Source organism: Phocoena phocoena, chromosome 8 (assembly GCF_963924675.1).
Source record: "Phocoena phocoena chromosome 8, mPhoPho1.1, whole genome shotgun sequence".
In the NCBI taxonomy this organism is placed as follows: Eukaryota; Metazoa; Chordata; class Mammalia; order Artiodactyla; family Phocoenidae; genus Phocoena; species Phocoena phocoena.
Genome location: NC_089226.1, coordinates 22,100,085 through 22,127,378, shown reverse-complemented (window position 1 = coordinate 22,127,378; position 27,294 = coordinate 22,100,085). Strand labels below are relative to the sequence as shown.

General features: G+C 39.3%; 1 protein-coding gene across 1 annotated transcript in view; it reads right to left on the bottom strand.

Annotated features, from left to right (window-relative positions):
* ARHGAP20 (Rho GTPase activating protein 20) overlaps positions 1-27,086 on the bottom strand; it is a 148,972-nt gene extending 121,886 nt beyond the window's left edge. Inside the window, exons 1-2 of the mRNA XM_065882256.1 lie at positions 26,982-27,086; positions 9,516-9,598 (exon numbers count right to left, since the gene is read on the bottom strand). Coding sequence (XP_065738328.1) covers positions 9,516-9,598; positions 26,982-27,086 — 188 coding nt within the window. The remainder of the gene's footprint in view (positions 1-9,515; positions 9,599-26,981) is intronic.
* Positions 27,087-27,294: the final 208 nt, after the last annotated feature.

Here is a 27,294-nt window from a genome sequence, read left to right as displayed (position 1 = left end):
ACAATAAACTGACCAAAGATCCCACATAAGCAAATGCTTGACCTCTGCACTAAAAGAGGATAAGGAGGATACTCATTTCTTAGTAGGGTGACAGACACACACTTGGAGATGTTTTAAGAGTTGTGATAAAAGGGTTTGTAAGAAGCATTCATACCATTTTCCATTCTCCTTGTGACTGAGTTATGGTTAGCCTAAAGAAATACAAAATTGTACAGTTGGGGGCTGGTGGAGAAAGTATATAAAGGATTTAGTCAACTGCACCCTCCCCCTCCTCCCACCACTGACAGGTAAGGAAAGAGTCCTGGTTGAAGAAAGGCTAGATGACTCCACCAGGGTCATTAGTGATAGAGCAGAAACTAGAATCCATTCCCTGTGTCTTCTCATTACACCAGGAGCTATGCATCAGAGAATCAATGGCAGTGACTCATTATACAGCTGAGACGTTAAACATGTGAACATTAAATCAACAAACATTAAACTGCTGGTCATTCCAGAATTGGCATTTCTTTGTGTAGCTTTTTGACGCTGGCTGTGTCACTTTCTCAGGCAGCAGTGGACTCTTATCCTTCTTTCTACTCCAACTGAGAGTTGACTTACTTAGCTAGGGGAAGAATCACTCATTCAGCTCAGCTAATATTTATAGAGTATCTGTTCTATACCTAGCACTAAATATGCAGATATAAGAGCAGAAAACATGGTCCCTTCACTCAAAATGCAGGTAGTCAAGTAGAAGAAAAACCTATACCTGGAACACTAAGAGAATTAGACATTATGTGACATGGCAGCACAAGGATTTATATATTTTTAATAATATTATTTAACAAAAAACTTATATAATGCTTAAAATGTGCCAGATATATTACAATTTCAACTCTTTAATCCCCTATGAGGTTATCCCCATTTTACAGATGAGAAAAGTGAGGCCTGAAGAGGTTATGAAACTTGCCAAAGTTCTCATGCTTGGTAATAAGGAGGGCCAGATTCAAACCCAAGAAGAATGGCTCCATAGTCCATACTTTCTTAACCATAATAGTATGAAGGTTCTCAATAATACTAACAATTATTCTTCTGCTTTTTTAAAGGTTTTGAAGGAAAGTCAATCATGAAATTCCAAAGCTCCTCTGAGAAACCTTTCAAGATGTACAGGGTAAGGCAGTATTTAGCCCAATATAGTAAGGACGTCTTAGGACAGCCTGCTAACCCCGTGGAGAGGGGTGAGGAAAAGTGAATAAACATTCACTAATGAGACAGTGCTTTCCTGGTGCCAAAATGAAATATAAAACTGAACCATAACTGCAATTAACAAATTAGGTTATAGTTGGAATAAAGAAATTAAATGGATGTACTGTTCTGCAAGTGCAGAAATAAATTAATTTGACCCTGTCAAAGCTCCCCAGAATGTAGAGAGACTTACATCTTCTAAAGATTTCCTCCCAGAATCATACGATAGGAAAATAGCATACTACACCAGGAACAGATGTATTTGATCATGTTTAAAGAATACAAAAAGTAGTTTGAAGAGAATAAAGTGATATGTGGGCCTGGGAAACCTTTTGCTTAACAAAGCAATGAATTCCATTTTGGTAAAAATTTGCCAACTTCGCCACTTTACAAAGCAATTGCTGCCATCTTTTTCCTTTACATCTGATTTTTTTTTTTTTTTTTTTTTGCGGTTCGTGGGCCTCTCACTGTTGTGGCCTCTCCCATTGCGGAGCACGGGCTACGGACGCGCAGGCTCAGCGGCCATGGCTCACGGGCCCAGCCACTCCGCGGCACGTGGGATCTTCCCAGACCGGGGCACGAACCCGTGTCCCCTACATCAGCAGGCGGACTCTCAACCACTGCGCCACCAGGGAAGCCCTACGTCTGATTTTTACTTTGGAAAATGTTCCTTGCAAGGAAAGAAGGGACCCTGTAGACTGCTGGTAATCTTCGTGTATTAAATTTCTACTTGGTGTTCTGTTCATCACATACCTTGAATCATCTACAGGCCCTAAAACCTCAGAACGCATTGTCCAAAACTGTAGGAATAGGCCTTATTTACAGCCAACTGGCATGTAATGCAAGGCAGCACAAGGAGTAGTGTTTTTTTCTTTTAAAAAAACCTGAATACAGGTTTTTATCTAAGGTAATATAACAGTATAGTTTATTGTAATTTTGAAAAGGTCTTAAAGATTTTTTAAAAATTCCTCTAAAATTTAAAATTTTATTTAAAAGTCTTGTATCAAAAAATTGTATCTAGGTACAGAAGGTTTATAGAATTCCAAAGGAAAGTCTAGTAACTTCCCTTTTAAATTGACTTTTCCTTTAAATTCTATCAAACAGTTACCATAACTAGAGTCTCAGCATGAGGATGGCCTTTATGAGATCATTCAGTTCATTTCAATGACCATATCTGTCAAGTTTACACTTATCACAGGTAGAAGCAGGTTTTCATTCTCTTATGAAAGTAGATTTGACCACAATCCTCAGTAAACTACTCCAGAGCATAAATGTTCTCCTTGCATTTGAAAGTATGGCAAGTTATCATCCACTTTAGACTAATTAGATGTTAGATGCTAACATGACAGAGAAAAAGGAAATGGAATGATGAGGAATTTGCAGAACACAATGTGGGACATTCTGAGTAGGACGATGTTAGCGTGTATATGAGTGAGTGAGTGTCTGTGTGTGTGTGTGTGTGTGTGTGTGTGTGTGTGTGTAGAGTCATACATAACAGGAGTGAACTGACCAAAAGGAAGAAGTCAGTTAGCAAACAGCTGCTTTCCTAGTCTCAAATGGCTTCTGCTTGGGCTCTCTCACCCTAGTATCCTTACCCCAAACTAGCTAATTCTCTATGTGTCTAATCTCGATTCATAGCTTTGGCACATATGATGCTCCTGGAGCCCCTTCATCTCAAGTGGCCACGCAAAGCAGGTCAATCCTCCATGTCTCAAGCCCTTATTTCCCAGAATCATCCTAGGTATACTTTGAATTTTGCCTAGGGAGACCTCAAGAATTGTCAGGGTCTACCAGGAATAAATCCCAAATATTCTGAGCTAATCTTGCTTCAGGCCAGGCCTAGATATATAATTATCTTGCTAAAATGAATTTAATACTAGAGTCCAGCTGGCTTCCAGATTGCATCTTTCATCTTTTAAAATTTTCCATCTATTATGGTCCTCAAAGAGTCTCTTTACCAGGATAATATGAACTTCTATTTCTTTATTAATGCTTCCACTACTACTACTACGACTACTACTACTATTACCACTACAATGACAACATAGCCTTCAAATATAAAAGCACTGATTATGCGCTAGAGACTACATTAAAAGCTTTACATATATAATACCCATTTAGTCTTTCTTACAACATTATGAGGTAGGGTTTATTATTATCCCTGGTTTAAAAACCTACCCAAGATCACATGACTGGTAAGGGGCAGTATTGGGATTCAAACCTGGCAGTTTGGCTCCAGAATCCATGCTCTTAGATACTATATCATATTCCTTTTGTTTGTGTAATGCAAAGAATATTCCATCAAGATCAGAGACCTGGATTTCCATTCCTATGTCTAATGTTAATCAGTTGTGTGACCTAGGGCAAGTCTTTGACTCCATTTCTACTATATAATGATCCAGGCTCAATGATTTGTTTCTAGTCATACAATGCTGTGATAATAAAGTAGGTGCTTTTCATTAACAAATGGTACTGGATAATTCAGGAGGTTTAAAGCTTGAAAATGAAATATATCTAAGGGAAGGAAAGAGGCAACTAAAAATAACTAAGTCAACCTTTTAAACATCTTCACTTATTTTCTCATTTCATATTCTATTAAAGCATTAGATTCATATTTTACAGAGGAAGACCCTGAGACTCAGAGATTAGGTAATTTATCTGAGGTCACACAGAAAATCAGGATGGAGAGCCAGCATTTGAATGCAGCCAAAGCCCAAGCACTTCCGGCTGCACCACCACACTTCCTTGGCATTGCCTTTCTCTCCTCTCAGCAGCATTAAGCAGAGATTTAAAATGTAACATATGTAAAGTACCTACTACAAAGTCTTTCAAGCAGCACATACACAATAAACTGATTTGGAGGTAAGGATGGAGACGCGTGAATACTAACTTGAAAGTGCTAACACTGTAACTTAAAACAAAAATGGGTATATTTTTGTGTATTTTTCTACAAGGTGGGCTGAATACCACATCAAAACAAGTGAATTTCTGGAAGAAACGTTTGTATGACTTGAATTTATCCCTAAGTAAACGATGAAGAAGTAACACAAGAATGCCACTATATGTGGTATTTACAGACCACATACATGAGTTCTTGTGGTATTCTGCTGCATAAAATAACTTCCTCACAATAAGTCAGAATCATTTTGTTAAAAGTAATCTTCCTTTTTCCCTAGCCAGAATTTCACAAATAATACCAATGAACAAGGAAGGTCTTTTATGTATTGGCTACTCAAAGGAGGGCAGGAGAGTCAGAAACTACTGTGCTAACTTATTAAATTCCTATTGTAGTTTGGAAATGGAGTCACTTGCTCATTCACCGATTCATCCAACAAATAATAATTGAACACCAGATATTATTTATAAGGCATTATTTTATTAACAAATGTCAGGGACATTAAAGGGAACATGACATAAACTGTAATGCCAGTGCAGTGGGATGAGTGCTGTGGTTCAAGATATACAAGGTGCTATAGGAGCACGAATGTTATTTGCAAAGGCTTAGGAGTTCCTGAAGGAAGTGACCTTTGAGACAATGCTAAACAGTATACTGTGTTTAGGAAACTGCAAGTAATTAAGAATGATTTAGAATTCAGAGTAAGTGTAGGAAGTATGGAATTTCAACAAATCATAATTATATAGCAATAGAACTAGAAGTAGAAGGGTTTAACAGATAATAACTTCAATACTCTCATTTTACTTTTAAGGAAACTAAGCCCTCTAATATAGGTGCCCAAAGTCTTACCAGGAGGATGGCTATTACATGAGGTGAGGTCATCCTTAAACACAGTACTGAACACTATTGTGTTTGAGAGTAAAAACAGCTGAGTGCAGCCATGTTGGAAAACCACTAACCTTCTTAGTGTGAAAGATACGTGTCATCTGCTATACCAGCTAATATAATAATTACTTAGAGGAATCACCTCCAGCTGATCAATGGTGTCCAGATAACCCCCCAAAAAGTTAAAATCTCTAAATTGGCCCTTCCTTATGAACTCGATGGGTTAAACAAAGAATTTTGGAGATAAAACTGTGTTTAACACACAAACACATTTAAGTCACCACTTAACCTATTTCCTCCTCTTTTAAACCTAACTCTTGTTAATTAAATTCAATAAAAGTTGAGATGCAACAGCTGTTAAATGAAAGGATTCCATTAAATCCTCTGTGGATGTTTGCTAAACTTTGGACAAAAGCTTTATCACCTACAAGTCATTAATTACTAAATTACACCTTAACTAGGGGACAACAGTAGAAATAACGTTCTACTGCAAAGCCAAAATCATTAAATATAGGTTTAACTCAAGAAATATGAAATGCTATGATGGCTTTATTTAACTCAAGGAATATGCAATGCTAATGAATAAAACAATTTCTTTGCTGTCTGTCCACACACTGTGTACAAATCTTTTATAGGTTAGCTCCCATGATATTACATGCAAAGAGATAGTAAGATTCTTTTTAGGTACTAGAATTTTGTTGCATAAAGTTCTACTTCAGATAGGTGTGCTCAGCTTAGACTTCAGAAATTTTCCTTGTTTCCTGGGTATAAATTATGGAAAAGCAAAATTCAAATTATGAAAATTTGAGTTATTTTTAACAACTCTGAAAAAAGAAGTGATTTACTTTATAAAACAATTCACTACAAAGTTTCTTTAAAATAGCAAGTTCATTAACTGGCTGATATAACTTTTCAGGAGTGTACATTATATAAAGATGGTCAAAATTCAAAGACTTTCTTGAATGGTTGTTGTAATAGGATTTGATCTCTAATTTTTTTAAAAAACGGCAAGACTCGAAAATGCAAAGAACTAATTTATCTATATTAAAGTGAGAATTTAAACATTACAGAAAGCAAATAAAAATTCTAATCACACTTGCATAGACAAGGTTTAGAAGGACATACAAATGATTAATCATGGTTACCCCTGGGGATGGAGAGGGGACTTTGCTTTTGGTTTTATAATGTCCACACTGTTTTATAAGAAATACATACTATAATCCTGTACTTCCTTAAAATTTTGGTTCAGTATTCCCTTTTTAAAAGCATTCTTTTATAAAAGGATTCTTTTGTAGCAGCCTGTCATAGTGGTTCTCTACCAAGAGTGTATCAGAATCAACTATGAAGAGTTTTTGAAAAATATGTAGATGCCTGGGTCCCTCTGCAGAATACTGACTTTAAAAGCTTCGGAAACCACCAGACTAGATGACCTTTAAGGTTCATTCCAATCCTGAGATTACACTACTTACAAATATTTTGTACACAATCAACACCCAATAGCTTTTTGGTTTTTTTGGTACACACGTTAACCACCCAATACTACATAGCATAAAAGCATTATTTCTAAAAGATAGGTGAAGGTCCTGTTCCCCTGCACTATGCACTCACACTACTGACCTGGAGAAACTCACAGGAAATAAACTGAAGATTAAAACATATCCATCTTCAACTTAAATATCCTTTTTTATTTTGCCAAAAAACCATCATATTTCCCTATTTCTGAGGCAGGAATTTGGGAAACTGACTCTAATGTAAGCACCAATTATTACAGAGGTGATGGGGAGGCAGGAATGGGGAAGGACGTGGTTGTATATTATCATATTGGTTCTCTAACTCAAAACAACCCCAGTAAGTCAGGTAAGTGTTAGCTCTTCCCTAACCTGGCACTTAATCTCTATCAGTCATTCTCAATCCTAGATCCAATGTCCCTTTGTTATATAAAGGACAAATACATATACATTTATTCCAATTCCTCCTTTTCTATCCTGAAACAAAATTCACAGATATTTGACAGAATTTCAAAAGTGTCGATAAAATACTCTGATAGTAATATAAGAGAAATGAAAGTAATTAATAATAAATTATGTATTTCAATATGTATATGCTCATTCATGACTATATTAAAATACAATGAAGTAGTCAGATATGCTTACACCTACTTATAATGAATATATTTAGTACGAGAAAGTGAAGTAAAGCCAAATGATTTTCTGAAATGATTCCAAACAATACAAAGTGCAATTATCTCTTGGTATGCAAGGTAGCTACATTTCTGGAAACTTTAGTGTTTATTATATCTACATAAAAGGATATAAAATACTTTGTATATAAAACATAGTTATAGGCATAGATAATTATATAAAGCTTTTTTCCCCCTCTTCACAAGTATTCCATACATGGTACATTCAAAAACTATGCAGGAGCCACAAAACTGCTGTGTAGGATGTCCTGTGCATTATGTGATGTCTAGTATCTCTGGCGACTGCCCCCTAAATCATTTTGCTTCACAAAATTCCAGAATGCCCCCTGGAGGTTAGTACCACCCTGTTGAGAACCAATGGTCTATATGAACTTTCAGTACCCACATGCATACTGTTGTAAATCCTCACCCTGGGTTAGCGGGTAAGTGGGCCACTATTTGACCCCTGATTTGGGGCTAAAGCTTCTCTGATACGAATAAGGGCTACTTTTTTTTTTTTTTTTACATCTTTATTGGAGTATAATTGCTTTACAATGGTGTGTTACTTTCTGCTTTATAACAAAGTGACTCAGTTATACATATACATATGTTCCCATATCTCTTCCCTCTTGCGTCTCCCTCCCTCCCTATGCCACCCATCTAGGAGGTCACAAAGCACCGAGCTGATCTCCCTGTGTTATGCAGCTACTTCCCACTAGCTATCTATTTTACGTGTGGTAGTGTATATATGTCCATGCCACTCTCTCACTTTGTCACAGCTTACCCTTCCCCCTCCCCAAGGGCTACTTTTAATTAAAAAGCTTAACACATGTTCATCCCAGGAACTTCCAATAAAAAATTTTACCTAAAACTGTTTACCTGTTTTGAAAAAAGTGAATAAACAGTAGAATTAAAGACAATTCTGCCTCCTCTGTCTATTTCCCCTAAAAAATAATTTCTCCTGAGTTTTCTAGGTAAGCAAGGTCAAACTGTGAAGATATAACCATTCTTTTCTCATCTACATGAATGCAAAGATATACTAATATAAACAATCTAAAAGTCAGTTATATATGACACTGAAGTATATTACTGTATTATTCATTTGGCAGAAGAATATCTTCCTAATTAAATTTTGATTAGGCATCTATTAAAAGTAATTTACATTTTCTGATCAACCCAATGACTAAAGCGTGTGTCATCTGTGGGCAGCTAGGGGAGCTGCTTGAGTCTGAGAACTTGCTGAGTACTAAGACGGGAGGGACTAAGTATTTTGAAAGTTTCAGTCTTTGAGATTTGGCTATATAATTTATTTTGGACACTGAAAAAAAATTCCATGCCTTCACATAGATTTTATGTTAAATTAGCACACCATTCATAGAAATATCAGATATACCCTCACTTTTTAAAAAGTGATAAGGACTTCACTTTACATGAAAGGATTCACATATTAGAGGAAAATCATCACAGGTTTCCTTTGAACATAAAATGCCTCTGAGTTAAAATGCCATTAAAAATTATTGAATAAATTAATGACTGAATAGCCATTCAATTTCTAAGTATTATGAAAGACTCTCTTAAGATGTCCACAGCCTGTTTTTCCACTTTAAATTTCACTAATTAATCACTAATTAATCTAACCAGTAATGCCTAAAAGAAATCAACACTCATTTTTTTCTTTTTTTTTTTCCCGGTACACGGGCCTCTCACTGTTGTGGCCTCTCCCATTGCGGAGCGCAGGCTCCAGACGCGCAGGCTCAGCGGCCATGGCTCACAGGCCCAGCTGCTCCGCGGCCTGTGGGATCTTCCCGGACCAGGGCACGAACCCATGACCCCTACATTGGCAGGCGGACTCTCAACCACTGCGCCACCAGGGAAGCCCAACACTCAATTTTTTAATAATCTTAATCTGGCTCTCTTTCTTCATACCTAAAATTGGTAAAAACTTGCCTTTTCCCCATACACAGGCATCACCTTATGATAAAAAGTAAGCAAAAGTTTGTGCATAACCAAACATGTATAGTGGTTAAAATAACTTATCTTTAGTATACTGATTTCTAATTGTTTCCATAAATAAACTTTAACAATGTGTGGAACATGCATGTCTGTGTACCATGTGATGTAAGATTCACTTCTGAATCAGTTTTAAAGCAATTGATCACCAGCTCTTAAAAGGCTTTAAGTGTCACATAAAGAATAGGCCTTATTAAATAAACTCAGAAGTCATATTTTCTATTATTTAACAGAGAATTCTGGTCTTGATAAAAAGCAAACAAACCCCACAGGTAAAAGAAATGAAGCACATACCAAATGTTTTACACAAAGCTTTTCACTTACTTGGTACTAGGTCGTTTTTGCAGAGCTTTATCCAGTATAAGAGATGGAGCACTCCTCCTCCTTTCTGCTAGTGTTTTCATTTTCTGTAGAGGAAAAAAGATCACAGTGAAGATCACATGGCTTGTAAAGCAAGTAAATGCCTATTTTCAATCCAACTCAGCAAGTTTTGTATTGCCTATCCTTACCTATCAAGGAGTTTGCAATCTTATTCTGGAAATAAATAATAACAGCTAAACTAAGATAGTAAGCATCAAAAAGTGGTACAGGCAGTAAGTATTTTTTATGGTCAGAGAACAAGGTGGTTAAATGGTGACTAGAGTATTTGGGAAAACAGCTCATAACCATTATCATCAACTGCAGCTTTACTGCTTATTATGTGCCAGGCCCTATGCCAAAGGCAGGACTGGATTATCTAATTTATACTCTAAAACGTCATCAGAGTAGGTTCTACTAGATCTATTTCACTTGTAGGGTAGGCCCCAACTGGGCTTCAGGGACAGACAGAATTTGAAGAGATCAAGTAAATGTAGAAGATAAGTAGTTAAAGCACAAGATGGAGACTAGATTTCTTACATACTTAATAGACATCTAAATTTAAATATTTACACATTGGAGAATCTGGTTTTCAAAGGAGGTTTTGTGTTTTTTTTTGCTGTAACTTTAAAGAAAAAAAAAGATTTTTTTTCTTTTCTAAGTGGTATATAAATATAGAATTAATTGGATAATTCAGGTACTCTGTTCTACAGGACCTAAAATTTGTGGTGAGGTTTTATTCAACTTGAATTAACCCGACAATTACTCTCTAAATTTTCAATCTTACAGATTTAACACCTCTAGATAGAGTCAGAGGAACTGCCACTGGATATAAATGTGAAAATTTACAATACAGTCACAAATAGCCATGAGTGAAGTTCAGGCTGTGTCACCAAAGCATTCTTCCTGCTCTACTCTCTCACCCTTTCCTGGCCAGAAGTCTCACCCACTGCCTGAGGGCCTAAGCCAGCCATGCTTGGGACTGCATGCTCTAAAAAAACCCCACATAAAACCAAGTGGCTCAGTATCAGTTTCTCATTACATGATTCATAAAGGAACTGCTTCTTAATAAAACCTAGATCATCCTAAGGAAGAGAAGAAAAATCATCTAGTGAGAAGGGGATACTAGACTTCTTTGGCACAATTCTTTTCCCCCAGTTTCACCATGCCCCCATGGATCTCTCCCATTATTGTTGGCAGATGTGTGAGAAGTCAAATGCTGAGTGTATCTACATCATCTAGTAGACTCATATTCAGTGCCATGGCCTCAGTGTTGCTGTTCCTTCCATTAATCTTTTGGCTCACACATGAAAACTAAATGCCCAAACCTCCTCAGTATACCTTAGACAGCAAAAGAAACAATTACGTAAAACATTAATAAAGAACAGGAAACAAATGGGTAAGAAATATAGAACACCATACTTCTCAATCAGGAGTTATTAACCATGAATCAGTTTCAGGGCAGGTTAAATTGTATAAAAATTTTTACATGATAGTATTTGGTGCCTTCCTTCTGAAGAGAAAGCCCACAGTTTTCATCAGATTCCCAGAAGAATCTCTAATCCCTCCAAACCCCAGTGATTTTGATAAACTACTTTATATATTATAGCTCGTAAGCCCTATCCTACTGTTTTCCATTAGTCACATCTCCTGGGAACCCAACTCTCAGGAATCTAACATCCTGAGGACAGTGTGAATGTAGAGGTTGCAGGGTGAAGGGAAATCTAGGAGACAAGTATTTGTATCGCAAAGTCCAGCGGCCTGTTCCCATATGAAGAGTCTCAATTCTGAAAGATTAGGTTGATTTTACTTAGAAAGGTGGCAGTTTGTTCCTATGCAGATTTTCTGCAGGATTCTGTTTCACCTTCAGGTCTAGGTTTGATTTCTACTCCTTATCCTGAATCCCTTTACTCAGGATCTATTTACTACGCTTTAAACTTTGAAATGCTCCCAATCCTTTAAGCTTGACCTGGGCCCCTCACCCTCGATCTGTTTTGACCTTGAGGGTCTGCCTAGCCTACCTGAGCAGGGGCCACATTCCTGGACCTGTCTCAGCAGTCTTTTTTCTGCTGCTCCTAATCCTCTGACACCACTCTCAGCAGATCCAAGTGCCTAAACGAGATCTTCATTAACATATGATTTCTAATTCTGAGCTCCTTGGTTTTCGGGTTTACAAAGAATTTGGAAAGGGCTCAAAAGACAGCCATAAAAATGATTTAAAAATGTGAAAAAAAGAAAGAACCCTAAGACAAGTTAAAATGATCTTAAATTCTTCATTTGGAAACAGTAAATCTCCAAAGTAATGCAGTTATTATACAGAGGATAGCAAGGGTCTTCCAAACAAGATAAGGCGAAAAGAAATGCAGCTATACTATAGACTGAGAATCCAGGTTAATCCCTCAAGATATTTATCAAAGCTGTGAACGAAATTATGAACATAACTTCAAGGGGTTCAGAAACACCCAACAAGGATGCTTGAGGGATCCATGGACTCCAAATTTGAAACCTTCCCATACAAGGAAATCTTTCTGAGACTGACGGCTGTTAAACATGAGAATGGATAATTAAAGAAGAGTGACAAATTTTCTTCTGTAAAGGTTCTTTTAAAATAGGAGTTTTTCATGGAGACCTAATGAAGAGTACCATTTATATATATTTGTATATAGTAATTAGATTGTGTTTTCTTAGTTATAAAATTGGCAGATGTGTGAGAAGTCAAATGCTGAGTGTATCTACATCATCTAGTAGACTCATATTCAGAGAATGCAATCAAACTACAGGCAAAATATTATTTTTATTTGAGGTCCTATTGTTTGTACTGAGACTTACACCACTACTAATGAGACATGCAGCCTAAGGCAATTCAGACACCCCTCTGGGCCTCCATTTCTGTATCTAGAAAATGAGAAAATTTGGACTACATAGTCTCTTAGGTTCCTTCTACTTCTGATATTCTCATATTAAGTGTCTACCAAAGATTCACCCTGGATATGCTAGAAAATAAACATTATATACAAAATGAATTTAGAATTTGTAGGATTCATTTCTCTTGTAAGTAATAAAAAGTCTTAAGAGTTGTCAATATAATGGGAGCCTAGGTATTAATTCATTCAAAATACATATCTCTTTCTTTTGCTCAAAAGTATAGCAAAACAAAGAACCAATGGTGACTTCAAAAAACTTCACATATCTATCAAAGAATCTGTTCTCAGGCAATAAAGACTTGGATTTTCTTTTTGTTTATAACAACTGTGTGAAATATAATACATGGAAATAGAAGGAGAGTATCGATTCCTTTCTAAATGTACAATACTACAAACTTGTCAGGACAGACTGAGGCTATACTTATATTGTACCAGCACCAACAAATTTCCCAGTTGTTCAGTGACAGGGAAAACTATGATCGTTTGCCTCACAGGAAACAGAAAATAGGTTTAAAACAGTGTAGGTTTCTTTGTTAGCTTAAAAATCGTAATCCACGGTGGTTTTTCAGAATGCCCAAGTGCTTGATGTCTATATTGAGATTACCTCATAAACATTGGGTGCCATTCTGAAACTGAGTAATTTTTAAAAGGTAATCTTCTAAATTGACAAACTAAACATTAGGGAAAAAATCAACTGCATTAATCTTTTAGAAATGATTTTCTTGATTTTGTACCATTTGCCAAGGTTTAAGCACTAGAGGGAAATTAGATCTTTGGTTTTCTAAGCTGTCTCCTCTGCAGCTATATTCAGTATCAGAGGCAAAAAAACTATTCTGCCAAAGAGTAAATGAATGGAGATCATAAGTGAAGATGAGACCCAAATGCCTGTACTTCATTTTTCTTTCATGTTTCAATAATAACACAAAACTGTAGCAACTTTACCAGCTAACGTGCAAGGTGCTTTCCACTTCAATGCTTTTTTTAATCAGTTGGATGAACTAAATGTTGAACTCTCTGTGTTCCTAACTTGCTTCACAGCTATGCCTCAGTTATAGCATTTCAGATTATAATTATCTTTCTGCCCCTTTCTAGAGAGCAAGGACTACATCTTATTTCCAAACTTTCTCCCGTCCTCAACAACTACTGAAATTCTACTCTGTAGCAGACCTATCTTTGCATTCCTAGAGCCTAGTACATACAATACCTGGTACAAAGTATATACTCAATAGATGAAGGTTTTAAGTAAATTTAAAAATCCACTCATTGTCCACATCTACACTACTGCGCCCAAACACACACACACAGAAACATAAACAAACTTAAAGGGGTTCTGCTGGAATGCTGTCACTAAGGAAATATAAGCATTTGCTATGGAACTGGATGGTAGAATCATCCTTGTACATTGCAAACTACATCTTTTGACATAGTGTTGACATTTACATTACCATTGAGTTTCATGGTAAACATTTGTCTGATGATTCTTTTAACTTGTTGGCAACTTAATTCCTTGCCAACAAATGGTGCTGGGACAAGTGGATATCCACATGCAAAAGAATGAAGTTGGACTCCTATCTCACACCATATACAAAAATTAACTCAAAATGGATCAACGATCTAAAAGAGCTGAAACTGTAAAAATTTTAGAAGAAAATATAGGCATAAATATCTGTGACCGTGGATTAGGCAATGGTTTCTTAGATATGACCAAAAGCACAAACAACAACAAAAAAAACACAGATAAATTGGACATCATCAAGGTTAAAACTTCTGTGCTTCAATGGACACTATTAAGGAAGTGAAAAGAAAACCTACAGAATGGGAGAACATTTTTGCAAATCATGTATCTGATAAGGGATTTGTATCCAGAATATTTAAATTTAAGGAACTGTTACAATTCAATAAAGACAAGTAAGCTAGTTTAAAAATGGGCAAAGGATCTGAATAGACAGTTCTCCTAAGGAGATATATAAATGGCCAATAAGCACATGAAAAGGTGCTCAACATCATTAGCCATCAGGGAAATGCAAATCAAAACTCTGAAATACCACTTTATACTCATCAGGATGGGTACAATAAAAAAGACAAATAAATAACAAGTATGAGGATGTGGATAAATTGAACTGTTATTCACTGCTAGTGGGAATGTAAAATGGCGCTGTCACTTTGCAAAACAGTTTGTAAGTTCTGCAAATGGCTAAACATAGAGTTACCATATGATCCTGAAATTCCTTTTGGGTATATAACCAAGAGAAAGGAAAATATATGTCCACACAAAAACATGTACATGAATGTTCACAGCAACATTGTTCACAATAGTCAAAAAGTGGAAACAACCCCAATGTCCATCAACTGATGAATGCATAAACAAAATGTGGTACATCCATAAAATAGAATATTACTTGCCAATAAAAGAAAAGAAGCCATGAAATGTGCAACAACATGGATGAACCTTGAAAACATCATGCTAATTAAAAGAAGTCAGTCACAAAGGACCACATACTATATGACTCCACTTAAATGAAATATCCAGAATAAACAAATCTATAGGAACTTAGATTAGTGCTTGCCTGGGGCTTAGGGGATGAGGGAATTGGGATGTAATGGCTAACAGGTGCAGTGTTTCTTTTTGTGGTAATGAAAATGTTCTAAAATTGTGGAAATGAATGCACAATTCTATGAATATACTAAAAACCACTGAATCCACTTTTAAGTGGATAAATGGTATATAAATTATATCTCAACAAGGCTGTTAAAATGAAAAAAACAAAAACAACAGCAACAAAAATTAACTACCAAACTACTAAACTACTGGGCTCCAGCCCAGCAAACTGGTTCATAGCCAGAAGCTATAATTTTCCTTACTCATATAATAATCATCTGAAGTATATTTACATTAAAATGGAAATTACTTATTTGTTTTTTGTCCAACATGTTTTTGTACAAAATATCTGAGTGGCTCTCCATTTGAATTCCTCAGAGATCTGAGGAATATGCCCACCTGCTTATTGTGGTTTGCCACTATTCCTTCCCTATTCCTCCAGTGCCCTACTCAGCATTTCCACATAGTAAATTCTCAACAGCTGTGTGTTAAATCAATGAATTAACGCTACCAATACCTGAGAGTTTAAGGTGGTAATGCAAGTGTGCCTACGTAGGAAACTAAGATTGTAAGCAGGTTATCGAAGAAAAAAGTTTTGTTCTTTTATTTTCAACAACGCATAAAACACCGTTTATATTAAAAACCTATATGTAGGACTTCTCTGGTGGTGCAGTGGTTAAGAATCCGCCTGCCAATGCAGGGGACACGGGTTCCAGCCCTGGTCTGGGAAGATCCCACATGCTGCGGAGCAACTAAGCCTGTGCGCCACAACTACTGAGCCTGTGCTCTAGAGCCCGCGTGCCACAACTACTGAAGCCTGTGTGCCTAGAGCCCGTGCTCTGCAACAAGAGAAGCCACCACAGTGAGAAGCCCTCACACCACAACAAAGAGTAGCCCCCACTTGCCACAACTAGAGAAAGCCCGCGTGCAGCAACGAAGACCCAACACAGCCAAAAATAAACTAATTAATTAAAAAATTTTTTTAAAAAGAAACCTATATGTAATCTCTCACTGGAATTTTAACTTCATGTCAACCAGAAGATACAGAGCTATTTTTGGAACCTCTAAATCACTCTGAATCTGGTCATTCTCAGTTCTCATAGAGATTTAAAGGAAAAAAAGCCTATCAAAAGAAAGGACCAGGATGAAAGAGTTAAGTCAGATGGACTACAATTTTTCATACTTTGCTTTGTTCCAGTCACTTTATGAAGAAAAAAATTCAAGCATTTCAGTTGAATTTAAGTCAAATGTACTAAAGTCACTTTCAAACATTTAAAATTAGCATAACGTTAAAATAAGGACTTTGAGTAAAGCTTTTAAGAACTCTAAACTTTCAAAGATAGAAAAAAAATGTTTAATCAAATTTACAAATTACCTTACTCAAATTTGACTCTAATCCTTTGTGGCTTATCTGTACAATTTAGTGAGCAATGAACTATTTCTTTCTTGTCTTCCGTACATGACTGCAGCACTTATTTGCAGAGACATATCTCAAAGACATCGGCCCTGCAAGGGAACAAGGAAATTATTTTTACCCCTGCCCCTTGCTTCTATGTCCTATTACCACAAGGTTTTGACCACTGGATGAGCTGAAGCTTCCCACTATTGTCACTTTTGTCTGTGATGAGTATGATCTTCTATTTACTCATAATCATCCCAGCCAAAATCAGTTTGAGCATTTAATTAAAACAAATATCATCACAGCCCAGACTATTATAAAGGGATATAATTTCTTTCTGAAATTAAGAAAGAAATGTTTCTACTTTTGGCTATCTTTCCTCTTTCTGTGAGACAAGAACTTTGAAATAAAATAACAAACCTGAGAATCTATGTAATGTAGAAGAATTGGCACTGGGCTAGAAGACATTGGACCTAAATTCTGGATCCTGGTTCTATCACTTCTCAGAGTCTTCTCTGTAAAATGACATGACTGTTTGACCTACCACAAAGAATCAAAAAAGATTATATATGTGAAAGTCCTTTGACAGGGAAAGCACCATGATAGTATAACATACAAAGTAATGCTTTGGAGTGCTTAAGTACTGTATGTAATAAATATGAGGACAGTAGAACTCCCCTTCTACATTATTATTTGTTCCTCTGTCTCTACCCTACCCATGCAGACTTCTGGAGCACCACTATGTGCCTTCAAGTTGGCTAGACTTTCTTCTTTGGCAAAGCTACCAGTTTCAACCTCCTGTCATGATTCCCTTTAGTAGCACCCTGGAGTAGGCAAGGTTGATCACCAATGGTCTATCCCTAATATTCCCTTACAGGGCAGGGCTTCACTAAATTTTTCACATCACAGTCCATACGAAGTGCTATTATTTCTACATCCATGGCACACTGTGACAAAGGGGTTCTCTGGTTCCCCAGTGCCCATCCACCTGCATGAAGGCTAAGAGGCTTGAATGTATCAGACATTGTTGGAAAACTCGGCAACCTCTCACTTCCTCCTGCAGAGGGGAAGAGTACAGTGATCAAATCCAAAAACCATAATGGTAAAAACCAGAGTGTATCAAATAAGAATAAAAAACAGGCCAAGGGCTTCCCTGGTGGTGCAGTGGTTGAGAGTCCACCTGCCGATGCAGGGGACATGGGTTCGTGCCCCGGTCCGGGAAGATCCCACGAGCCGTGGAGTGGCTGGGCCCGTGAGCCATGGCCGCTGAGCCTGGGCATCCGGAGCCTGTGCTCCGCAAAGGGAGAGGCCACAACAGTGAGAGGCCCGCGTGCCGCAAAAAACAAAACAAACAAACAAAAAACAGGCCAAGATCCGATCAGATTCAGATATACTGTAACCTCATAATGTCTACTGTGGAAGCTGAGGTTCCAGATGGTGAATGTAGGGGTAGAAGAGGAAATACAGACACTCTCCTAGGTATAAATTAGGATGAAGGTAAACAGGGAAAGCAAAAGGCCACAGAGCAGTTGGGTTTTCCAGATCTTTGAAATATGAGCTGATGTGGGCACACATACATTCCATTTTCAGAGTCCACGCACAAGTGACCAGACATCCAGAAACAGGCCTTACCTTTCAGTTGTGTCATGTGACAGCTGTCTGTCAAAATTAGGTCAAGGCTGCTCAGCACAGCAGTGACATACTGATAGAGCTATTTCTGCTGTCGGTTGGATGTTTCTAATCTAAACTTGTCCTGGATAAAGAAAATCAGACTGAAACAAAATTATAAAATAAACTGGCTATGTTGCCTACCAGCCCCATTACTGGTGGCTGACAAAAGGCAGTTTCCTCTGATCCCCTTCCAGCCTCCCACATTGTGGCTAAGTCTTCCATAAGCAAACAAAAGCTAAACATCACCCCATTCTAGGCTGCTTCAAAAAACTGCTGCTGTGGCTACTAACGAATTGAGCATTCACCTTGAAGGCTTTCTGCACACATTAGAGCCTTAGAGTCCCTGCGATCTAGAACACTTGCTATACCAACAGAACAGGAAAGCAAACTTTCACCTCAATGAAAGTTTATTTTAAAGGTAGTCTGGGGACTTCCCTGGTGGCCAGTGGTAAAGAATCCACTTTACAGTGCAGGGGCCACGGGTTCCATCCCTGGTCAGGGAACAAAGATCCCACATGCCACGGGGCAACTAAGCCCATATGCCTCAACTAGAGCCAGCATGCCGCAAACTACAGAGCCCATGTGCTCTGGAGTCCGCATGTCATAACTAGAGAGAAGACCGCACGCTGCAACAAAAGATCCTGCATGTCTCAACGAAGATCCTGCGTGCCGCAACTAAGACCCGACACAGCAAAAAGTAAATTAAATAAATAAATCTTAAAAAATAATAATAAAGGTAGTCAGCAAGCTCAGGCTACTTACTATACCAAAATAACACAGACTGGATGATTTAAATGACACAAACTTATTTCTCATGGTTCTGGAGGCTAGGAAGTCCAAGGTCAAGGTGTCAGCAGATTTAATTCTTGGTGACGGCCCTCTTCCTGCTTTGCAGACAGCTGCCTTTTTGTTGTACCCTCACATGGGGTACACAGAGAGCAAGCTTTCTGGTCTCTTATAAGGGCAGTAATCCCATCATGGGGATTCTGCCTTCATGACCTCTTCTAAGCTAATTATTTCCCCTATCTCCAAATACAGTTGACCCTTGAAGGACACAGATCTGAACTGTGCAGGTCCACTTACATATGAAATTTTTTTCAATAAATACAGACTATAGTACTAAACTATATGAGGTTGGTTGAACACGTGGATGCAGAACCATGGATAAAGAGTGCCCACTATAAAGTTCTAAGTGGATTTTTGACTGCGTGGAGGGTCAGCACCCTTAACCCCCACATTGTTCAAGGGTCAATTGTATTATCATAATGGGGGTTACAGCCTCAAAATCTGAGTTTCGGGAGGACACAAACATTCAGCCTGTAACAGAGGTTTTTGCCAAATACTCTGGAGACTGAGGGGTATGAGTCATGAAACTCCATCAAATCACAATAATTAAATGTACATATATGTCCTCAAAGCACTGTTTATATGAGTGTATGTACATATAAGTTGGTAAACACACACATATCTAACCTTGATATTATATACCTATTTATTTTTGTGACACTGTGTAGTTTATAACATGTTTTAGCAGCAATTTAAATTGAAGTCTAGTGTATTTTCAGCTACTGATACCTTCTAAGAAGGCAAGTTTTATAATCACAGATGTTTGTTAAGTTGTATGTGGTCCTATAAGGCACAAGACATCTTTACTTTGAAAAGAAGAACCACCAAGTCCTGGATGGCAGGATAAGAACAGTGAAAGAATTCAGACACCCAAATTATTGAAGTTCAAGTTTTCACTTTCTGAAGATGCTATCAGCTGTCTCACTTCTCCCAGTCTACTGAATATGTTCCACCTCTTATCCCGCAGACCTTTCACCAAACCCTAAATCAGAAGAATGGTGAAGGGAAAGAGTTATAAATTGCTTCACAACAAACTTCATTTCAGAACCAAAAAGCAACTGCACCATTTAGATATCTGTGACTTGTGAATTTTCAGTCTATAAGTTACAACTCTCTATTTAACTTTGAGGACTCAATATTCAAAATTAATAATTACTTTTTACACAAATGTGTAAAGAATGTGTAAAAATAAAGTATCTTTAACTTTCATTTCATAAAAAACAACATATTCTGTTCTAATATATGAATGTCAGAGTCACAAAAATTAATTTTTCTTTTGCTATGTTAAAATGCACTGCTGTGTTCACATTTTAAGTGAAGATGACTATGGAAGCAAGTTTTTTCCTACACTCAAGATTCATGATATCAAAATGTTTACTGAATTGAGAGTTTCAGCTGGGTTTCCCACACACAATTTTCCACGGTGGAAACAACTGAGGCATAGGATTCTGTGCACCCACACATAACTTTGAAATATATTTCTATGAGTTTGGAGAATATGCCAAGTTTTCCAACAGCATCAATGTGGAAAGCAGGCCTGGCTAAAGAGCTCCTGAAATATGAGTGCCTTATATAAAACATCTGAAAATGACAGATGACAGATACCAAGGGATAAAGATCACAAATTTCCAAAGAAATTATAGCAATGATTGTGTCACTGATTATCACTATTAGTCAATATTTACTATGATGGTTAATTTTATGTGTCAACTTGACTGTCCATGGCATGCTCAGATTATACATTATTTCTGGGTGTGTCTGTGAAGGCATTTCCAGATGAAATCAGCATTTGAATTGGTGGACTCAGTAATGTAGGTTGTCTTCCCCAATGCAGGTGGGCATCATTCAATCCCTTGAGGACTTTTACAGAACAAAAAGTGGAGGAAGGAGGAATTTGCCCCTTTTTCCTCCCTCACTGTCCAGCTGGAACATTTCATTTCTTCCTGTCCTCAGGAAAAGATGGTGGTGAATTACACCACCGACTTTTCTGCAGACGGCAATCATGGGACTCCTACTGGTCTGTTTTTCTGGAGAACCTTGACTAATACATTTACCTAACATTTACCTAATGGCAGCAGTGAACATAATATTCTGTGGTACACGGAGAATGTAGAGACTCTGCTCCCTGAAGAACAAAATTATCTCTCAGGAGAAAAACTTCTCAAATATGGCTTGTTCAACTGCTTATATAAAATTCACATCTACTCTCCCCTACGTCTTATGTTATAAACAATAAAAAATGCATCTATAATCTAGCTGGAAAGAGAAATAGAGTTAGAAGATCTGGGTTCAAATTCCAGCTCTGCTGCTTACTACATGCAGCCTTGGCAGGGCTCAGTTCCTTCCTCTCTAAGAGTACATTAATAATGCCTACTCCATATATTATAATCAATGTGTATTATGTATAGTTAGGCATTTAGTTAAAGAAGTTTTTTGAAAAATTTCCTTTACTTTTCCGTATATTATAAACAGTAAACTCTTATCTTTTTCCTCAGGTTTCTACCTTACAATATTTGATATTTATGACATTCAAGGGTGACTGCTTTGATGGTTAGTGTTATGGGCCAAATACTTGTTCTCCCCCCACCCCAAATTCATATGTTGAAGCCCTAACCTCCAATGTAATGGTATTAAGAGGTGGGGTCTATGGGAGGTGATTAGGCTTAGATGAGGTCATGAGAATGGGGCCCCTATGACAAGGTTAGTGCCTTTATGAGAAGAAACCAAAGATATCTAACTCCACCTCCATCTCTCTCACTACCTCTCCCTCCCCTTCTTCCCCCTCACCTTCCTCACTCTTTCTTCTCACTCTGTCTCCCATGTGAGGACACAGAAAGAACTGGAAGCCAAGAAGAGGGCTCTCAGCAGGAACTGAATTGGCTGGCACCCGGATCATGGGAATTCATAGCCTCTACAACTGCAGGAAATAAATGTCCTTTGTTTAAGCCACCAGGTTATGGTATTTTGTTACAGCAACCCGAGCTGAATAAGACAAATAGCATTCACTCATTTGCATGTAAATGTTCTTGTATTAAATCCAATGAAATAAAACTTTTTTTATTGCTTTACAGATATCACCTGGTAAAAATTACTAATGGCCTCTGCACTTTTTTCGAAAGTGTTTTTATATTCTTTCTTCTTTTGACCCATAAAAAACAACTTTGTGAGATATACAGGATATGGATTATTACCCCTATTTTACAAACAAAGAAACGAAGTACAGCCAGAAGTTCAGAGGTCACACCGGTGATAACAGGCTCTTTCTGATCTAATTCAGTTTTTGATAATTCCAGACTGCTCTCAGCCAAAACAATCTCATGTACCTGATTTTATGCCACTCATTTTGTGAATAACATCAGAAAAGTATTCAGTAGGATACTGGCTTAACCATGAGCATAATATTTTTCTCAGTATTAAAGAATAAAACCAAGTCTTACACACAAAGATGCTTCATTCAAACCCCAATTGCAAGACACACACATGGCTTAAAGTTGGCTCTCAGGGGTGTTGTACCATAAACTGCTATAAACAGATTTGGACCCAGAGAATGTAGAAAGAAAAGCCAGAATGAAGTGTATAATAGTAGCTGTTACATTTTTAAATGTTGGAGCTATTTTAAAATCCTTTTGTTTTGACTGATTTTCTGTTCCTGTAAGTCTCTCTTCCCTCCCCACAACCTACCTTATTTAAAGACTTTTCAATTAGTATGTGAAACCAAAGGGTCGGGGGCTTGAAAATGACACAAATCATCCCTAACTGAAATTATTCTAATATGTGCTGCCATTTCATTTCACAAAAACTGTTCTGCCCAAACGTGGATATGCTCAAGGATATGTTATCCAGAAGAATTATCCAGAATTCTATCCATAATGCACTATCCAAAGCAACAAATTGTACACTGTAAATAAAGAGCACTTCTCGGGCTTCCCTGGTGGCACAGTGGTTGAGAGTCCGCTTGCCGATGCAGGGGACACGGGTTTGTGCCCCGGTCCGGGAAGATCCCACATGCCGCGGAGCCACTGGGCCTGTGAGCCATGGCCACTGAGCCGGAGCCTGTGCTCCGCAGCGGGAGAGGCCACAACAGTGAGAGGCCCGCGTACTGCAAAAAAACACAAAAAAACAAGCAAAAAAAAGAGCAGTTCTCTCACTGCAGAAAGTTCTAGTCAACAGTCATGCTCTAGAGGTCAGCAAACAACACCAGGGATTCACCTCCTGTTTTTCTAAATAAAGTTTTATTGGAACATAGCTGTGCCCATTCATTTACATATTGTCTATGGCTGCTTTAGTACTACAATTGCGTAGTGGGTAGCTGCAACAGACACACCTTACGGTCTACAAACCTAAGTTATTCACTAGCTGGCTCTCTAAGAAAAGGTTTGCTGATCTTGCTCTAAATCATAAACTCTGAACACAGGGGCATATCTGTCCCTGTTCACTGCCGTATGTAACCCAGCTTATATTTAATGAGTATCTAATATGTAGCACTGTCCTTGGCACTGAGGCAGCTGCCTTGAACAATACAGATAATGTCCCTATTCTCATGGTTTTCACAATCTGGTGAGAAGTTCAGGTAACACAACAAGGAAGTAAATAATAATATGTAAGGCAAGGCTGAATGTTAAAATGAGAATAAAACAGAAGGTACAGAACATGACTGAGAGGCAACTTCCACTTAGGTAGTCAGGACAGGCCTCTGGGATAACCTAAGATCAGAACAATTAGAAAGAATCAACACTGCAAAGATGTGTGGCAAAAAAAAAAAAGACAAAAAGGGAATAGCAACACCAAAGCCTCAGAACAGAATGAATGTGATGACTCAATGTGTGAAAAGGAAGGCCCATGTGGCTGGAGAATACACAAGCAAAGCAGAAAAGGCAGATGAGGGGAATGAAGTAGGGAGGGCTAAGTACAGGAGTCTGAATTTTATTCTAAATATGATGGAAAGCCACCACAAGATTTTAAGCAGTGAGGAACGTGATCAATTTAAATTTTTAAAGATCATTCTGGTGCTTCTAAATGGAGACTAGGTCAGGGAAAATCAAAAAAGGTGTTAGACAAGTTAGGGAATTTCTGCAAATGTTCAAGTGAGAGATGGTGGTGGTTTGGCTTCGACTACAATGGCAGCAGCAGAGATGAAAGTGGAGAAATTCAAGATATGTTTTGAAGTGATATTCGACTGGCCTTTCTGATGGTTGTTGTAGACTGAGGAAATAAATGCCAGTAGTTGAAAACAAATTCTAGATTTTTAGCTTGAACAATTGGGACATAGTAGTGTGAATTACAGACATGGTGGGGAAGTACAAATAAGAGCCATCACTTATTGAGTGCTATTATATATTAATATTCACTCAATTTCACATTTAATTTTCCTATCTTGAGGACTTAGGTACTATTGTTATTTTTCATTTCACAAATAGGAAACTGTAAAAATTCTGGGGTGGGATAGGGAGGGTGGGAGGGAGACACAAGAGGGAGGAGATATGGAGATATATGTATATGTATAGCTGATTCACTTTGTTATAAAGCAGAAACTAACACACCATTGTAAAGCAATTATGCTCCAATAAAGATGTTAAAAAAAAATTCTGACTGTTCAGTAAGAAACACATTTTACATCGCTGCCCAAAATGCACATATATATAAATGAAACAGAGAAAAAAGTTACACAAAGCAATCTTTACTCTTACCACTGTGCCAATATTTTCTGTTCTATTTCATTTTTTAAAATGTTGATTGTAACTGGCAGTTTAAACAACATTGATCCAAGTCTTAGTAATTAACAGTACAACCATATAGTAGACTTTTTAAGAAATAAGTCTCATGACTCACTAGGACTACCAAACACTAAAAAGGCCGATGAAACATAAAAGATCAATCTGTTGAGTATTGGGGATACAAAAAGATTGTGGTCCATGAGAGTGTAATGGCAATGATTCTGTGAGCTACAATTTGGAAATATTCTTTTATTATTATTATTTTCTATTGCTATGGAGGTCTGAAATCAAACAGATATGCCTACTAACATTTAAAACAGGCAGAGATGCACTTTTCTGGAAAAAAAAATATTAAAAGCAAAATAAAACAGTGCTTCAACCTCACTCTCACCCTAAAGGGAGTAAAAAGCTGTAGAAAGACCAGACTGGCAAAATTTTAAAAGGAAAAGACTAGATTGGTAATGTGACAAATCATTTATAATGAAGGACAGCATCTTAAGGACAATGGCTTAAGATGCCCAGCAACCCTTCATTTATTGGACAAGTACTTTGCGGTGCTCGGGCCTCTCACTGTTGTGGCCTCTCCCATTGCAGAGCACAGGCTCCAGACGCGCAGGCTCAGCGGCCATGGCTCACGGGCCCAGCCGCTCCACGGCACGGTGGGATCTTCCCGGACCGGGGCACGAACCCGTGTCCCCCGCATCGGCAGGCGGACTCTCAACCACTGCGCCAGGGAAGCCCAAGACAAGTACTTCTTGATAGATCAAGCTACTCTCATGCTTTCTCGCTTAATTACCGTTAGTAAAAAAGGATGAGATCTGTTCTGGAATACAAATACTTTATTTCCCCCAATTCCTTAAATTTACAGGAATAAAAACTGCTTTAAAACCTATGTTAATTACTGAAAATTCATATAGCACTAACCTAGTAAATTCTCTCCCTCCCTCCCTGCATCTCTGAAGGGGAAAAGCGACAAGGACAAACCGCAGCCTCCATACATCAAAGGCTTGAACCAGCACTACAGCCGATACAACATCAAGTTCACTGACACTCCTAGATGGCTCCGCGACACGGTCAAGGTCCTTGGGAGCTCACACACACTTTTACTCTGCACCGATCTCACCACTCTTCCACTGACCTCTAGCCAACCCAGGATCCTGTTGGGAAGAGTCATGAAAGGCAGTAAGATCCGGACAATCAGGGGAGCCTGCGTAGTCCCTTAAGGTTCCAATGATGCAAATGCAGTGCCTCAAGACATTTCTTAAGGATGAGTTAGGTTATCCCTCTAATCCCAATTTTTCTCCACAGAAGCTGTAAGGGAACCACCAGGACACAGAGAAAAAAAGCCAAATATCAGGTTTTGGGGGAGGGGAGGAGCGAGGGCAGACACGGCTAAAAACACCCGAATCAATTCCTCCGAGAGCCGAGCAGCAGAGGCCGGCATCTCGCGGCCACGTGCACTTGCTGAGGGAACAGTTCCAAAGAAACCTGACCCCATCAGAATCCGCACGCCGCTCGGCGGCCGTGTTTATCCGAAAGGAACGCTACAAGTTGTTGCCCGCATCCCTCCTCCCAGCTTTGTCAGGGGCCACGCGCGCCGCCCGCACGCCCACACCGACACCCAACCCCTCTCCAGCCCCGCCAAGCCCCGAGGGCCAGGGGACAAGCGTAGGGTGAAGGCCCCTCCGCCGCAGCCCACCCGCCCCACCCAGCCCAATTCCAAGCCGAACCGGCCCTCCGCGTCCCCGGGCGTCGACCGGGAGTCGTTCTGTGGGGCGCAGGCACCTCTTCCCGGCCACCCCCAGCAAAATATCGCGGAGAGGCCGCGTCCAGGTGAGGGGCTGAGCCCCGCAGGCGCCGCAGCCCGGCCGCCTACCTTCCTCAGCGCGGTAGCCGCACACGGGCGGACGCCGCTGCCCTGACGACCTCAGAGCTGACCCCGTCAAGGGACGGTGAGCTTCCGGGGGACCTCAGGGAACCCCGGGGCTGGGCACCCAGAGGGGCCGGTAAGGGCGATGCCCCAAACCCGGGCCGCGCGCCCCGCCTGAGGGAGGGGGGGGCGGGTCCCGCGGCGGATGGAGACGGGGAGGGAGGCTGCCGGGTCCGCTCCGAGAGCGACTGAGACTCTAGGCGCGAAAAACCCAGGGGTGACGGGGTAACTTGGGAAACGGGAAGGCGAGAATGGCCTCAGACGAATAACGCGGGCCTCGAGCGTTAAATCCCTGCGGCGTCCGGCCCGCGCCGCGGCGGCGGGCGCCGGGCCCCGCTCGGCGTCCTCACCTTCTTGGTTCCGGGGGCGCCCGCGATCCGAGACACTCCTGTCAGGGAAGAGGAGCGCGCCGGCTGCCCCCCTAGAGTCTCTTGCTGGGGGGACATCGCTTCCATGAAGAGGACTTTCAAGCAAATCCCAGCCCAGGAGGAGGCTACGCGGGCATGTCCGTGGGACGTTAGCCGGACGGGCGAGGACGCGCGAGGCCAAGGCGGGCGCCGAGCTCAAGCGGCGAGCCGGGCTCCGAGTGCGAGCCGCGCGCCTCCCGTCGGGGCCATGTACAGCCGCCAGCGCTCGGCACCGCAGCTGCAGGCGATTGCGGCG